General features: G+C 50.5%; 1 protein-coding gene across 1 annotated transcript in view; it reads left to right on the top strand.

The window, feature by feature from the left end:
- Positions 1-13,009, top strand: part of IFT43 (intraflagellar transport 43) — an 81,614-nt gene extending 68,605 nt beyond the window's left edge. The window contains exons 6-9 of the mRNA XM_081830177.1: positions 11,563-11,635; positions 11,899-11,974; positions 12,460-12,522; positions 12,704-13,009. Coding sequence (XP_081686303.1) covers positions 11,563-11,635; positions 11,899-11,974; positions 12,460-12,522; positions 12,704-12,814 — 323 coding nt within the window. The 3' untranslated portion in view covers positions 12,815-13,009. The remainder of the gene's footprint in view (positions 1-11,562; positions 11,636-11,898; positions 11,975-12,459; positions 12,523-12,703) is intronic.
- The last annotated feature ends 976 nt before the right edge of the window (positions 13,010-13,985 follow it).

Genomic DNA, 13,985 nt, shown 5'->3' with positions numbered 1-13,985 from the left:
GGGGGGGGGGGGTCATCATGGAGCCACAGGTGGAATCTGTGCAGGTTAATGGCACTGTAGGAAATGAATTTTTATTACAGTGACTCTAAACAAAAGATTTGGCATGCTCTATCCGTAGGTCATAACTGTGGCTGGAATATTTGGAAAGACACTGCTGTAAGCAAATGTGACAGAAAGGGTGATTTTTAAATTTTTTTTTTTTAATACATCATGAGATACATTCTAATGGACACCCCAGAATAAGATTGTCATAGAGATAGAGTAGACCTTATTTGATGATAAGGAGACTTGGGACCAGGGTTGACAAGTAATTGCCGAAGTTCAGGAAATTGGGGGCAGATCTGGGATCCAGGTTTCCTGATTTCTAATTGGGTGCACCCTGTAATATGACTCTGTGGGCCAGGAATCTGGCGATTCAGTTCTTCCTTGATCGGCAGTGGAAGCCACATTCTTGGCAGCCAGAGAATAAGGAGCATTAATAGATATGGACTCTTGAGGCCGCAGGGCTGACTTCTCTATTCTCCAGTGTGGGTGTGGCCAGGGCTAGTCCCCAGAGTTAGGGAGATTCCAGGGGGGTGACCTGGAACTTGCCAGAAATGTTTTCAATGCAGCCAGAGCAGTTGTTTTTTACTTACTTTTTTGCAGGAGGTGATTCAAGGTCCTGTGATCCTATCGTAGACAAAATATACACCATGAGAGAGTAGATGTGCAAGAGTTGATGGGAAGGAGAGATATTTAGAATTACCTGACTCAGCAGATATGGGAGAGACTGGCTTGGCTGCATTCTCCTGGCCTCCCCAAAAGGCAGAATGTCAGGGGAGTTTTTGAGAACTGAGTTGAGTTTTGAGCAGATTTTAGTTCTGCTTTGTCAACTCAGTCATGTTCTACCTTACCCCCCGTCCAGCTACAAGGCATAGCCCAGCATCTCCGCCAGATCTCTTGCTCTGTTGGCAGAGCCAGGACCCAGTGCTTTACGCCCCTAGTGGTGCCTTGAAATCTCTAGTCGTGCCAGACTTTCCAAACGTATCATCACGAATGTCTTTCCCTGAAACATGGTTGACAGTGACCTTTCTGGGTTCCATTTCCTTTGTTCATGTGCACAGCTTACTTGCCCGTCCCCATCTGAAGGGGCAGAATGAGGAATGCAAACAAAAGCCTGGTGCCATGCATGCACACGTGCTTTAAATGAAGCAGGTTGTAGTCCCCTTCCTCTAGGAACACACACACAGCTCCGTCAGCATTCTGTCATGCTCTCGTCAGCTTGGAGGAATGTGATTAATAATAAGTCATCCAACATTAAGCACTGACAAAAGTAAAAGAGAGCTAAATCTCCCTGAAATCGTTATAGAGATCAGGGTATTTATTCTGTAACTCCCTGGGTTCCGTCCTGGTTGAATACAGAAGACAGGCTCAGGATAGGGCAGAACTAATCCCATTTAGTTCTGTGAGACCATCCAAGGAGCGTTCCAGCATTCAGGGAGAGGTGCGGGTACTTCCCCCAGTTGTGAAGGGGGTGGACGAGTAAGGAATCAGGGGCCCTGCATGCAACAGACAGGCCTGCCTTGGTGAGAACCACTTCCCTGGGGGAGCTGGTAGATGACTTAGAGTTTTATTTGACTAGAAAGAAATAGAGGCTCTTTTTTCTAGGATGCCTATTTCAAAAGAGGGGGACTGTATGCATAGGCACCATGTTCTCTGCCTGTAAGAAGACAAGACAGAGTCGTGGAGTTGTTCCAAATAGTCTTTGTAACCAAAAACACAGCAAGTTGTACCCTGGGATAGCGGGAGACTGTTCTCCCAAATGGATGGCCAGGATGCATTACTCCGTTTGAAGTCTGACAGCCAGGTGTCGCTTAGGTGAAATGGGAAGAGACAGTCTGTGCTCGGAAGTTGGACTCAGCACACCTCTTAGCCATCAGTTGGAGAAGTCTTTTCCTTCTGAAACACATCACACATGGAAATACATTTCTAAAGAAGGATTAGGTATAGTGGAAATCTAGGGGCAAGGTAACAGGGGATTCTCTTACCCTAGCAAGAGAAGAACTTGATGTGGCCACATGATAGATCTTCCTCTCTAGCTTTAGGTTCTACCAGCTTTCTGAAAGTTCACAGATGTAGAGTGCGTGCGCGTGTGCGTGTGTGTGTGTGTGTGTGTGTGTGTGTACTCGTCTGTATACACACACACAGGAGGACACATACTGGGAATGTGATTCCTGAGTCCATGAGTGTGGTTGACGGACTAGGTTTACCTAAAAGACCCTTTAAGAGAAAGCTCTTGAAAGATGATTACAGAATTGAGACACCATCATTTAAAAGTGCCTGAGGCAAACGCTTTTGAAAATTGCAGCAGCGGAGGGACAGAGAAAGAACCACACAGCCCTTGATTGTTGTGCTGTTCCCTCAGGACCCGTTCTCCCCCTCCCCCCCTGTTTCTCATCTGATAAGAGAGAGAGCAGCACTAAGACTCCTCGTCTATCTTATGAAAATCCGATTCGGAATGGCTGTGATCAAAACCAGCTGGCTGTCCCCGGCAGTGGCCTCGCGCGGAGGGAACCGCTCAGAAGCGTTCCGTATGTGGGAGTGTCACGGGTGGCACCGATCAAAGTAGCATTTTTTTAATAAATATATATAAGGAAAAATACAAAACCTAAGGATTTAGAATAAAAGCAGTGTAGTTTGTCTTGTTTTTTTCAGCGTAACACAAAGAGGATGAAATAGAATCAGATATGCCTGGTTTCTAACATCCGCGCTTCCACGGGCGGCTCGGAGAAGGCACACTGTGTCACGTTAATGCTGTCTCGCTCATCTTGGGCCTCATTGAAGAGAGTGGAAAGTTGCTCAGTCTCCATTCCTTCCAGCCACTTTTTCCTCGTCACTGTCCTTTCCCCCTCCTTGTCCTTAACACATCTGTGCAGATCAGAGCTGGAACCACCAGCAAGCTCCAAGAGCTATTAGAGTGGTAGAGAGCATTCCTATTCATTGTTTTTCATCTCCTTCAACTGCCAGTGACACGTGGTGTGATGTTCCCTAGAGGTCACCTCGGCAGGTGGCAGTGGGGCCCTCCCAGTGTCGGGCTCCTGGGCCGTTCTCTATAGAGAACCCTTGTTGGGCTGTTGCTGGTCTCTCGCGAGCACCACCTTTGAAATGCTCCAAAGGCTCGATCCTGGTTGAGGACCGTTTGCACTGCTGCTAATGATTCTTGTAAGCACTCGGTGCACTTGGGGGTGGGGGGAGATACGGAAAATCTCATTCTGGGGTGTTGCGTTCATGGTTCCTTCAGATATGTGCTACCATCCCCTCTGGGGGTCATAGGATGAGGTCAGGCTGTCACACACCATAATATACCACGAGCTGGATTGCCACTGTTAGCAAAGCCCCTTCTCTGCCCATGGTTCGGGCAGCACCACAGTGTGTGGAGGCCTGGCTGATCCCAGAAACTAACGTCAGTCCAAACCTTCCTCGTCAAACCGTCATCAGCCAGGAGAGTCACCATGGCTTGGGGGGGCCGTGAGGAACGATCAGCGCTTCTGATCTTCTAAGGTCTGTGATCTCCTTCCCCGGCAACATTTAGAGAGATGTAGTTTGGCAGGAACATGGAGGCATTTCAACCTGCGGGACACAGATGAACACCACCACCCCCCGCCCACCCCTGACCACCGCCAAGCTGGCACCTCAGGACGGGGCTTCTTTCCTCTTGGCTCTGTCACACGCTTCCTCGGGGACCTGCTCATGCACAGCCCCAGAGTAAACATTGGCTCCACCGTGTCTGTTTCTCGGCGTTTGCAGTGCGGTGTGGTGCGTCCTGCCGGTAGCGAGTCCGGGCGGGACCCGGCTTTGATCAGGTGAAGTCACAAGGGAAAAGTCTTCACAGAGTGGACCTGCCAGGGACCTGCAGACATGTTTTTGCCCCTCAAACCCCTGCTTGGGGAGTGCGGGGGACCGGCAGTTGCGGGGCCCAGGTGCGCTCAGGAGCTCCTCGGAGACTGTCTCTTTCTCTTGTTCCTTCGGGTGTTTGAAGCCTGTTGCCTACTGCTTTCCCCTTTTCTTCTCCCTTTTCAAAATTCTCCATTTTTTCACTTAGAAAAAAATTATTTATACGATTGAGATCCACTAATTAAAGCCATTTTCTGGTATTTGGTTACTGGAGCGTTTGATGTCTCTCTGACAAGACCATGAAATGCACGGAGTGTCCACAGGGACAGAATTTGCTGAACACGGCTCTTTGTAAATGAGGGGACACAGTGTCGCAGCAGCTCATGAATATGGAACGCCCATGATGCCACCTCAGTGGACTTGGGAACACAGATGAATCCTGTCATGTGCTAAATGAGACCAATTTCTTTCACTTAACTTCATCTTCAATCAGACCTTCTTCCATTTGCCTGTTTAAAATTCCCCATACGTGATGCAGAAGGTAACAGCATTCAGTAAAACAAAGTTTTGCAGCTGCCGAGAAAAATCATAATGATCTCTGGTTTAAAGTTGCCATCTCCCAAAAACGTGGACATTGTTTTGCTTTCGAGCTCTGTGGAGGTCTTTTGACTTTGGGCACAGAATTAGGGGTTGTGTGGACCACTCTTATTGGGGTATCCTTAAGCAGTATGTCCAGATTCCTTTCATGTGGATTGGTTATTGAACTTGGCTATGGCTCCCCGCCCCAAGTGCACCGAGTGCTTACAAGAGGGTGGATGTGGGCCGTTAAGAGCCCATGGATGCTCTGCAGTGGGAAAGGGCACTGTGTGGGAAAGCAGCTCTGGGAAGAGAGTGCATGTATCCAAGCAGGGCCTTGCCATGGGGAGCTCAGTTAGTGGATGAAGTGAGAAGGACGGATGTCATCAGAGGCATCCGGACGAACCTGCCAACTGCTTGTATCATTTACTAAGGTGTCTAGGTGAGAAAGTGCTAGAGTATAGAAGAGACTTTCTGTAGCTCTCCAGAAACCCCTGTGGATACAACCAGGAAATCCCATTCAGAAATCCCCAACCAAGAAAATCAGCAAAGAGTAGAACCTCAAGGGACACAGAGAGGCAAGGCTCCCTGTGGGACCCAGGGTCCAGATTAGGGGGCCTCCTTTGTTCTCTCCTTCCTGCAGAACTTAGATTTATGCTCCAGGTAAAGAGCTTGAGTCATGCTCAGGGTGTATTCTGCATGCTGAGTCCGGTCTTAAACAATCACTTTCTTGGGGCGCCTGGGTGGCTCAGTCGTTAAGCGTCTGCCTTCGGCTCAGGTCATGATCCCCGGGTCCTGGGATCGAGCCCCACATCGGGCTCTCTGCTCAGCGGGAAGCCTGCTTCTCCCTCTCCCAGTCCCCCTGCTTGTGTTCCCTCTCGCTGTCTCTCTGTCAAATAAATAAATAAAATATTAAAAAAAAAAAAACCAATCACTTTCTCTTCCAGTTGTACCAAAATAGGCCAACAACATCTGGGTTTGAACTCGGGCTATCTCAAAATGGAAACGCAGAGATCTGGAGCCTGCTTTATTGGAAGAGGCAGGCTGGCTTCTTACTCTCAGGCCACAGGGGCTGAAGAGGAGCCCTCTGGGACTTTACTGGGTAGTTAGCTATTTAGTGTGCGTGTATGATGATATTATCCATAACGAATGTATTTCAGGGCAAATGGCAGCTTCTCACATCTTTGAAACCAGTTGTAATCAATCCTGCTGGTGTTCCCACATGTTTCTATTATTTATATAATCACCCCTCATTCTGTGGTTTCATCTGGTAGTTGGTTTGTTGGGCAGATCTGTTGGCAGACTAGCGTTCTGGTACATAATGAGTTTCCCACTTGGCAATCTCTCTCTTTGAAGTAAGTTCTTACTATTGTTGTGTATTAACAGACCTTTACTAGGGGCTTCCGGAAAGTGGAGTGATTTGGGGGGCACTCCAGAAATCCCAAGAAGAAAGAAACACGGGGAGGTTGGTGAAGAACATTGTGACCCAGCCTCAGGATGGAAGCCCAGTGGTCCATACGGACCAAATCTGAATGACTCCTGCCCTGTAACTTTGTGCCCACTCATCCATTGTTTCTCGTGTATGTCCAGGCCCCTCTCAGCTAGGCCTTGCAGCTGTCAAGTGAGGCAAAACCTTTGCTCTGATGTTATCAAATCCAGGAAGTATCCAAGAATTGTGCTTGATTGTTTATAAAATGAATCCTACTCAGGCAGCTTTAGGGTTTGGTAGTACTTAGACCATAACTGGAACCATAACTGGCTCTTCCCTGCGTGCAATTTTCACATTTGAGGGGAATCTGTCGTTCAGTGCTGTTCAGTTGTCCTTTGGTTTGCCGGTCCTTGGGAATGCAGTGACTAGGCTGTGCTCTTCGCCCTCAGCTAGTTTACCATCTAGGGGGCAGATGTAGGGCAAATTTCACTTACTCGACCCACTACAAGATGGTGAGGTCAACGCAGTAGCCCTAAATAAAGTATAACAGAAAGCCAAAGTAGAAAGCTCTGATTTCTACCTGTTGGATTCCGAGGTGATTCACAAAGGAAGGGAGGTACATTTTCCTGATTCTGCTTTTATTATTACTATTTCTTTATGTATAGTCCCTCCCTTTGCAACGTTGCCATGCTTTATCAATGTTGGTTTTCCCTGGATGTGCCCCAGAAGGGGTCTTGTGTAGAGCAGGCACCCAACCCATGTTTCCTGGCTGGTTGATGCAGGACCTTCCTCACCTGCCCCCAGGCGCCCTCTCTCCTGCCTCACCCCATGCCACTCTTCCCTGGGCCCGGGTGCCGACCCTACTGGCCTTCCTCCGGTTTCTTCAGTTTTGTGAGTTACTTCTCGCAAGTGGAGTGATATGGGGGAGGGGGGCACTCCAGAAATCAAAGGCCATCCCTGCCTGATTTAATCCTGTCTATCCTTCGGCTTTGAGTTGCATTGTCCCTAATTCAGTGACCTTTCCCAACTCCCCACCGCACCTTCCAAAGTTCTAAATGAGGTCTTCTCTGAACCGGATTAAGTGCATTATGGGGCACCCGTTCAATAGGATACTAGATGGTCGTTTAAAAGAATAAGATCTATCAGTATATTGATAAGGAAAGAGGGGGCAAGTTGCAGAAGAGTACATGTATAAAGTGATCCCATTTGTAGATACCCTCTAAAGGACATAAGTGCTGCAGTATGCATGCATTCTTTTCAGTGAATATATACAAGAAATTGTTAATAGCACCTCTAGGGAGACAGACTGGGGCTCATAGAAGAAGAGGAAATTTTTCACTTTAAGCTTTTCTGTAGCATTTGAATTACGACCACACATGATATTTTACCTTTAAAAATATGAGATGGTTAGTTGTTTCAGCCCTCTTGTTTTCCAGTGCTCCGTGAAGACAAGGAATGTGTTTTCTTTTCTCTTGTTCCTGGCACCCTGGACATTGCACCTTCAGGTAGCAGACGCTCCATCAGCACTCCTTGAATGAATGGATGGGTGAATGAACGAAGAAGCAAGCAAATGCAGTTTCCCCACCGTGTGGCTAACCGGGTGACACACAGGGCCGACACGCAGGTTGAGCCAGCAGGAGAGATGGCTAACAGAAGAGGCAGGGAGCAAGCACAAAGAGCAAAGAAAACCTGTGGAGTTGAAGGGGTCCGAGCTGGGAAAGAGAGAAGCATATGATGGCGAGCTGTGGGGGGAGGGGCGGGGGGCTGAGTGAGGAGGCGCTGCCTGCCTACAGAGCAGAGGTGGAGGAGGAGGGCACCACTCCTGTGGCACTGGAGGCATCAGAACCCTCCTGCCTTGCTCCCCTTTCCTGAGACCATTCAATGTGCTCAGTCACCTCCAGGGGCCAGTTTGGTAAGACAGGTGCGGCGGGGATGAGGCCCCAGGGCTCCAGCGCTGGTGCACTCTTTCCTTCTGTTCCATGTGGCCTTGCTGTAGTGAAGTAGTGAGTGGGGGTGTAGGCTGAGGGAGAGACTTAGCTTATTTGTGGTGATTGGAATCAAGAGAAGTAGCCAGAACCAAGGACGATGAGTCTCATGCAGAGTAACAGCTGTCCAGGCTCATCCCTCTGCAAAGAAAGCACAAGTGGATGAGGATGAGCTCACGGGTTATGGTCGGACAGAGCTGGAAGCCTGGTACTGTCCGTTATTGATGATCTCAGCTCATGAAGCTGCTGCTTCTTGCTGAGCCTCACTGTTCTTGCCTGCAAAATGGGCGAGAGTAAATGAGAAAATGGAGGTAGCGCCATTTGGTTTCTCTCCAGGCTCAACACTCTATCCGCTAATTATGTACTGAGCACAGTGATGAGTATTTTATAAAGATGATTGCACTTAATACTTATAATGACCATATGAGGTGGGTGTAATTATGATCCCCATTTTACAGATGAAGCAGCTGAGGCACAGAGAGGCTAAAGTCACACAGCTGGTACATGGGGAAGCCGGGGTTGAAAGCCAGCCACCCTGCCTCCCGAGCCTGTGCCCTTAACCATGGCATGGGCATCCTACCCATTTAATTAACCCGCTCACTGTTTCTGTTCCTGTTCTTCTTCCTCTTGGTAGCACGGAACAAAATGAGAGTAAAGTTCATGGAACTATTAAATTTTTTAAAATAGCGGTAGCTTTTCAGCAGCGCTAGAGCAAACCTCTGTATTCTTCTCATTTTTTTTTTTAAGATTTTATTTATTTATTTGAGAAAGAGAGAATGAGAGACAGATAGCAAGAGAGGGAAGAGGGTCAGAGGGAGAAGCAGACTCCCCGCTGAGCAGGGAGCCCGACGCGGGACTCGATCCCGGGACTCCAGGATCGTGACCTGAGCCGAAGGCAGTCGCTTAACCAACTGAGCCACCCAGGCGCCCAAACCTCTGTATTCTTCTTACTGTCCGTTAAAATCACGTGCTTTCTATTTAATTTAATTTAATTTTTTTTTTTTTACGGGAGCATAGTTGACAAACAGCGTTGCATTCGTAACATTCTGAGAGTTCAGTTTGACATCCTGAATCAGACTGGGTCCCCGGTCCAGACTTGCAGGCCAAGGAGCCGTAACTGAGAAGTCCATGTAGGCAGTCTTGTGAAGAAGGAGATTTCTCAGGTCTGTTTTCTTTTTCTAGGTTTGTTCATGATGTGTGTGTGTGTGTGTGTGTGTGTGTATGTATGTGGCAGGGGGAAGGTGGGAAGGAGAGAGAGGCAGGACAGAAATTTCCAAGAACAGATTACGTATACATAAGCCCTTGTCTGTGGTAGGAAATCAGGAACTGTAAAATTGTGAACTTCTTTGAAGTTTACCCAAAACCTGCTCCTCGGCCACCTGTTCCACAGGGGCTGGGAGTTGGATGGCCCCACTCTGCTGCGATGGCGCAAGCTGTCACTGCACCGGAATGTTCCAGCTCGCCTTGGCCTGGCTGTCATCGCTGGCTCTGTCCCACTCAGGCGGTTCACCGGGTTCCGTTAGGCACCAGGCTTCCAATTAGAGAGAAATCCCACTGTGTGGCCAGCCTCACCAGTGCCACTCTGAGAGGCCCCTTTGCCAAGGCCCGGGCTGACCTCTGATCTGTCACAGATGGGCCAGCCCCACACTCCTTTGTGCGCATTTGGAGGAGGGGGGTGGGGCTGAAGAGCGAAGCCTGCGGGGAGTCCGAGTGGACATTGGGCAGAAGTGCAGTTCCTCAGAACTGGGGGAAGCTGGGCAGAGTTGACAGGACCCAAATGCTAGCGCTGTGGAGGGAAAGGGGACTTTGGGAAGACCCCGTCCTGAGCCCTAAACCCAGCATGGGGCCTCCTCTTACCACCTTCTGAATATTCATCTCAGGCTGGACTCCACACCCGAGGAGAGCGGGGAGCCGATAACTGGCCCCCTCCAAAACTGTCACAGTGCTGATAACTGGCCCCCTCCAAAACTGTCACAGTGCTGATGGCGCATGGCACAGCCAGCTTCCTCCCTGCCCGGCCGCAGGCTCGGCACTGTCTCTGCAGCCTGGGAGCCCCGCTTGGCCTGGGCTCAGGGACAGTACTGTCAGCAGCTCTCACCATGGATGGTATTAATCACGCAGAGCCGGAGTGAACAAGAAAGCTAAATTCCTATTAGCATAAGAGATAGAATCTCAGAGAACTCCATCTCTAATTCCCCGGTAGGACGGAGAGAGAGACTCTGAGCTCTGCACAGCTGCTGTCTGGACAGAGGACTGGCTGAATGTGGTTCATTATTTTGGGGGTGGCATGCGAGTGTTCTTTATTTCCCCTACAGCCATTTCTTTTCTAAACCCCTTTTTATCCTTTTAATCACCCTCTTTCTCTCTCAGTCTTATTTTCTGTGTCTCTGTCTCTCCCTCGCACACTTCCTCTCTTTCCAGGTTCAGCATCTGTAACTCCGTAGTCAAAAGCAGTGATAAAGGCACCAGGCCTGGCGTTGACATTTCTATGCTGGGGCTCAGGTGGACTAGAGTCATGGCAAACCCTAAAGAATGAATAGCCTGAAAGAGGCAAGGGTCTTCCCAGCTGTTCTTGGAACGATGCTGCATCTCTTTTAAAAAATAAAATTGAATTCAATCCATGGAAGCAAAAATGAAGGGTTTCTTCACTATTCTGTCCTCTCTGGGATGTTTCCCCCCTTTACTGTTTGCAGTTGGATTGGGAATTCTAGGATTGCATCTCTCCACTTGGCCTTTTTTCTGGCTCCGACTGGTTAAAACAAACAAAACCCCTCCTCTGGCCAGTGATGCTCATTTGGAAAAGGAAATGCTTCTTTAGGGTGTTGAGTTGTCCCCATGACAAGATGGGCTCTTCCCAGCAAGTCACCACTGTTACGTTGCTCTCTCTCGGCATGACTTCGTTCAACTGATGAGAGAAGTGGCCTCATGTGTCCTCCTGTGTCTGGATGTCTGTCTCATATGGAGGGTTTGGAGAAGGGAAATCTCTGTGACACCAGAAGAGAGACTGTCATCTTTAGAATCGGCATGGTTTAGTATACCAGACCTGGCAAGTGGAGACAGCCCAGGGACACCGCTGGGGAGCCCGGTCATATCAGCAGGTGTCAAGTGTCCCTCAGAGTCAGGCTCAGGGCCATGACGGCTGTGACACTTGCGGGGGTTCCGATGAGCTAATGCACGTGTGGACCTTGGTCGTGAGGCAGTCGCCCATCGTGACGCCGAGCCACGACGCTGTGCTGTCCATTCCTCTGTCTCTGGCCGGGCCAGTCTCATTCACCCGCTCCTCCAACACAAAGTTGCCCCAGCCCAGTCTGGGACTCTCTCCTCGTTTCTTTACATTTCTCCTGGGGAGAGCCACTCCCAAGGGCTCCTGACCTGGAGCGTGCATCAGGATCACCAAAGAAATCTTAGGAAAAAATACAGAATCCTGAGCCCCACCCAGGAGGTTCTCATCCAGCAGGTGCTGGGGCAGGGCCTGGGATTCAGAAATTTTGAAGTCTGCCTTTGACTTCGTGCCTCAGCACCACACAGCCCGAGACCGGGAACCCCTGGAGGCCAGGGACCGTGTCCGAGTGCGCATTGTCCCCCCGGCCCGCATACCCACAGCAGGCTCATTGCAGGCGACAAGTAATACACGGAGAAGTGGGCAAGATCCCTCCCTGTGTGTGCTGCTCACTGTTTTGCCTCCTCCTCTCCTTGCAGACATTCCTGTTATTCCGGATCTGGAAGAAGTACAGGAAGAAGACTTTGCTTTGCAGGTGGCCGCCCCTCCCAGGTACATTAAGTATGGAGTTAGTGGGAGGCAGAGAACATGGGAATTAATACATTCCAAATCCCATGTACAGTGGTGCTGCCCCCTGAGTGGAGAGCAGGTATTTCTGGTGATGGGTTCCGTGCCAGGGTTCCCGTGTTACTAGGCATGTTCTTCCCATTTTGGTCCTTCCCAGCTACCTAGGAGGCTCTGAGGATGGTGGCCCCGCGGCTCTCCTGGAACTGGTCCTGCCTGGGGTTCCCCCTCACCCCCTCTCTTTCCTACAGCATCCAGGTAAACCGGGTGATGACCTTCCGTGACCTGGACAATGACCTCATGAAGTACGCAGCCTTCCAGACCTTGGTGAGTAGAACAGCTTCTGCCCAGAGAGGGCAGGCTCTGGGCAGCCTCTCTTCCACGGGTCTCTGAGGCCACCTGGCAACAGTCCCTTTGCCGGAGCCATCATTCTCGGGTATTCCGTTGTCCCTAGACCTAGCCTACCCCAGTGTCTCCGGGGGCCAGGCTCCCACATGCGTCCATGGCTGCCTGCTGGCATGGGTAGACACTGTGGTCCTATAGCTCTGTCGCTGTCACGCCCTGCCCTCTTGGTGATGACCTCCCTGCAAAGAATGTCCAACCTGTCAGATGTTGTGGTGTTCCCTCCTCTCTCAATGGCTGTGAGGTCCACTCACATTTTCACTCTTTTTAAGGCATTTCTGCAGGTCTGGGTTGGGAAGTCCCACCACACCCACCCTGACCCAGTTTGCAAGAGATCATTGTCCGGAGGACCCCCCCGGGGTGCACAAGCTGGTGGGTTGATTGGTTGGTTGGTTGGTTTGCATTCACAGGATGGAGAGATCGACCTGAAGCTACTCACCAAAGTCCTTGCACCAGAGCATGAGGTCCGAGAGGTAAGTAGCCACAGGAGCTCCTCCTCCGGGCTGCGTCGTTCCTGTGGCCAGCTGGCTCCCCAGCATGAGCTCTGCCTTCCTAGGGCCGGTGGGGCAGTGGGGGGCCAGGTGCGGGGGAGGTTGGCTGTGAGGGAGGGAAAAGGCCTTCCTTCCTCTGACCCAATGATACCTCTCCTGGCAGGATGACATCAGCTGGGACTGGGACCATCTGTACACTGAGGTGTCCTCCGAGCTACTCACCGAGTGGGACCTGCTGCGGGAGGAGCCTGTGGGACAACCCGTGCATCCCTGAGCCCTGGGGGGTCAACAGCCTGCTCTCCCCGCACAGAGTAATTTCTGCTTTGGACTTGAAAAAAATGCCATAAGCCTAAACCTAAAGAAGATTGCAAGCAGCTTAGAATTTTTTAATGGAATATTTTGTAATAAAAATACTGTTTTCAGTAGACCACATTGGAGCATTCGTTGTAATAAATTACTTTATTCTGTGGCCATCTCTTCCATTTCTTTCCAGCAGCCTCTTGGAAAGATTCATCAAGAGTGAAGGAGGGCGGCTTTTAAACAGTCTGGCAGGGACGCTCCCCGCTGTTGAAGAGCGTGAGGGAGAGCTAGACTCAGGGGGAGAGGAACGGCGCTCCTCCTGGACGTTGTTCGGTTCACAGAGGCCACGGCGTTTCCCTGGAGCATCCGTCTACTTGTAAGCACCTGGAGGCAGGGGTCCGGGAGGTTGTAAGCTGCTACCTGCTGGGGCCCGGGGAGGGCCTGGCACCTGCTCTCGCTCCGCACGTCCGGTTACGTCAGCCAAGTTGCACTGTCTCCTTCATGCTGCCAGGCAGCTTAGCTGAGGAGACAGCAAGAGGTGGGTGTGATAAGGTGACCCGTTCCTCACAGCGGGGTTTGGGGGCTTTTCTGACAGCACCCCCTCTCTCCTTTGTTCTCACAGCCCATGCCTGGGGCTCCCAAGACGTGCCCTTCCCTTCCGCCCCGGGTTTCCAAAGCCTCGCTGCTGGTTCTCATTAGCAGGGGCCAGCTTGGCAGCCCCGAGCATTCCACAGAAGCACTCTCTCAGGGAGCCTGGGACTCCCTCTGACCTTTCAGAGACATAGCTGCTTGTCTCCATTGCTCCCCCAAGCATCATGGCTGCCTGTTTCCAAACTGTGCCATTATCTGGAGCAGAGCCCAACCTTCTTTCTAAACAGAGACATCTTTTGTTTTTGTTTTTCTCGCTTTCTCCCCCAAGACCTCTCATCTGAGGACAGGGACGTCTCCCTGCCCTCCTCTCCTAGATGCCACTTTGGATCCGGCCCATGCAGGCTAGCAGCCGCTGACTAAGCCCCACTCCGTGGCCATGGGGAGAGCTGAGTGCTGTTCTTATCCTGCCTGGAAAGCCCTTCATTAAAATTCAGAAAACCAAGAGGCTCAACACTTCAAAAACCCACTGGGGGGTTATTTTTGTATGACTACTA

Source organism: Leptonychotes weddellii, chromosome 9, assembly GCF_054177405.1.
Source record: "Leptonychotes weddellii isolate Sample4059 chromosome 9, ASM5417740v2, whole genome shotgun sequence".
Classification (NCBI taxonomy): domain Eukaryota; kingdom Metazoa; phylum Chordata; class Mammalia; order Carnivora; family Phocidae; genus Leptonychotes; species Leptonychotes weddellii.
Note: the sequence above shows the minus strand (reverse complement) of the source record. Positions and strands in the feature narration are given on the sequence as shown.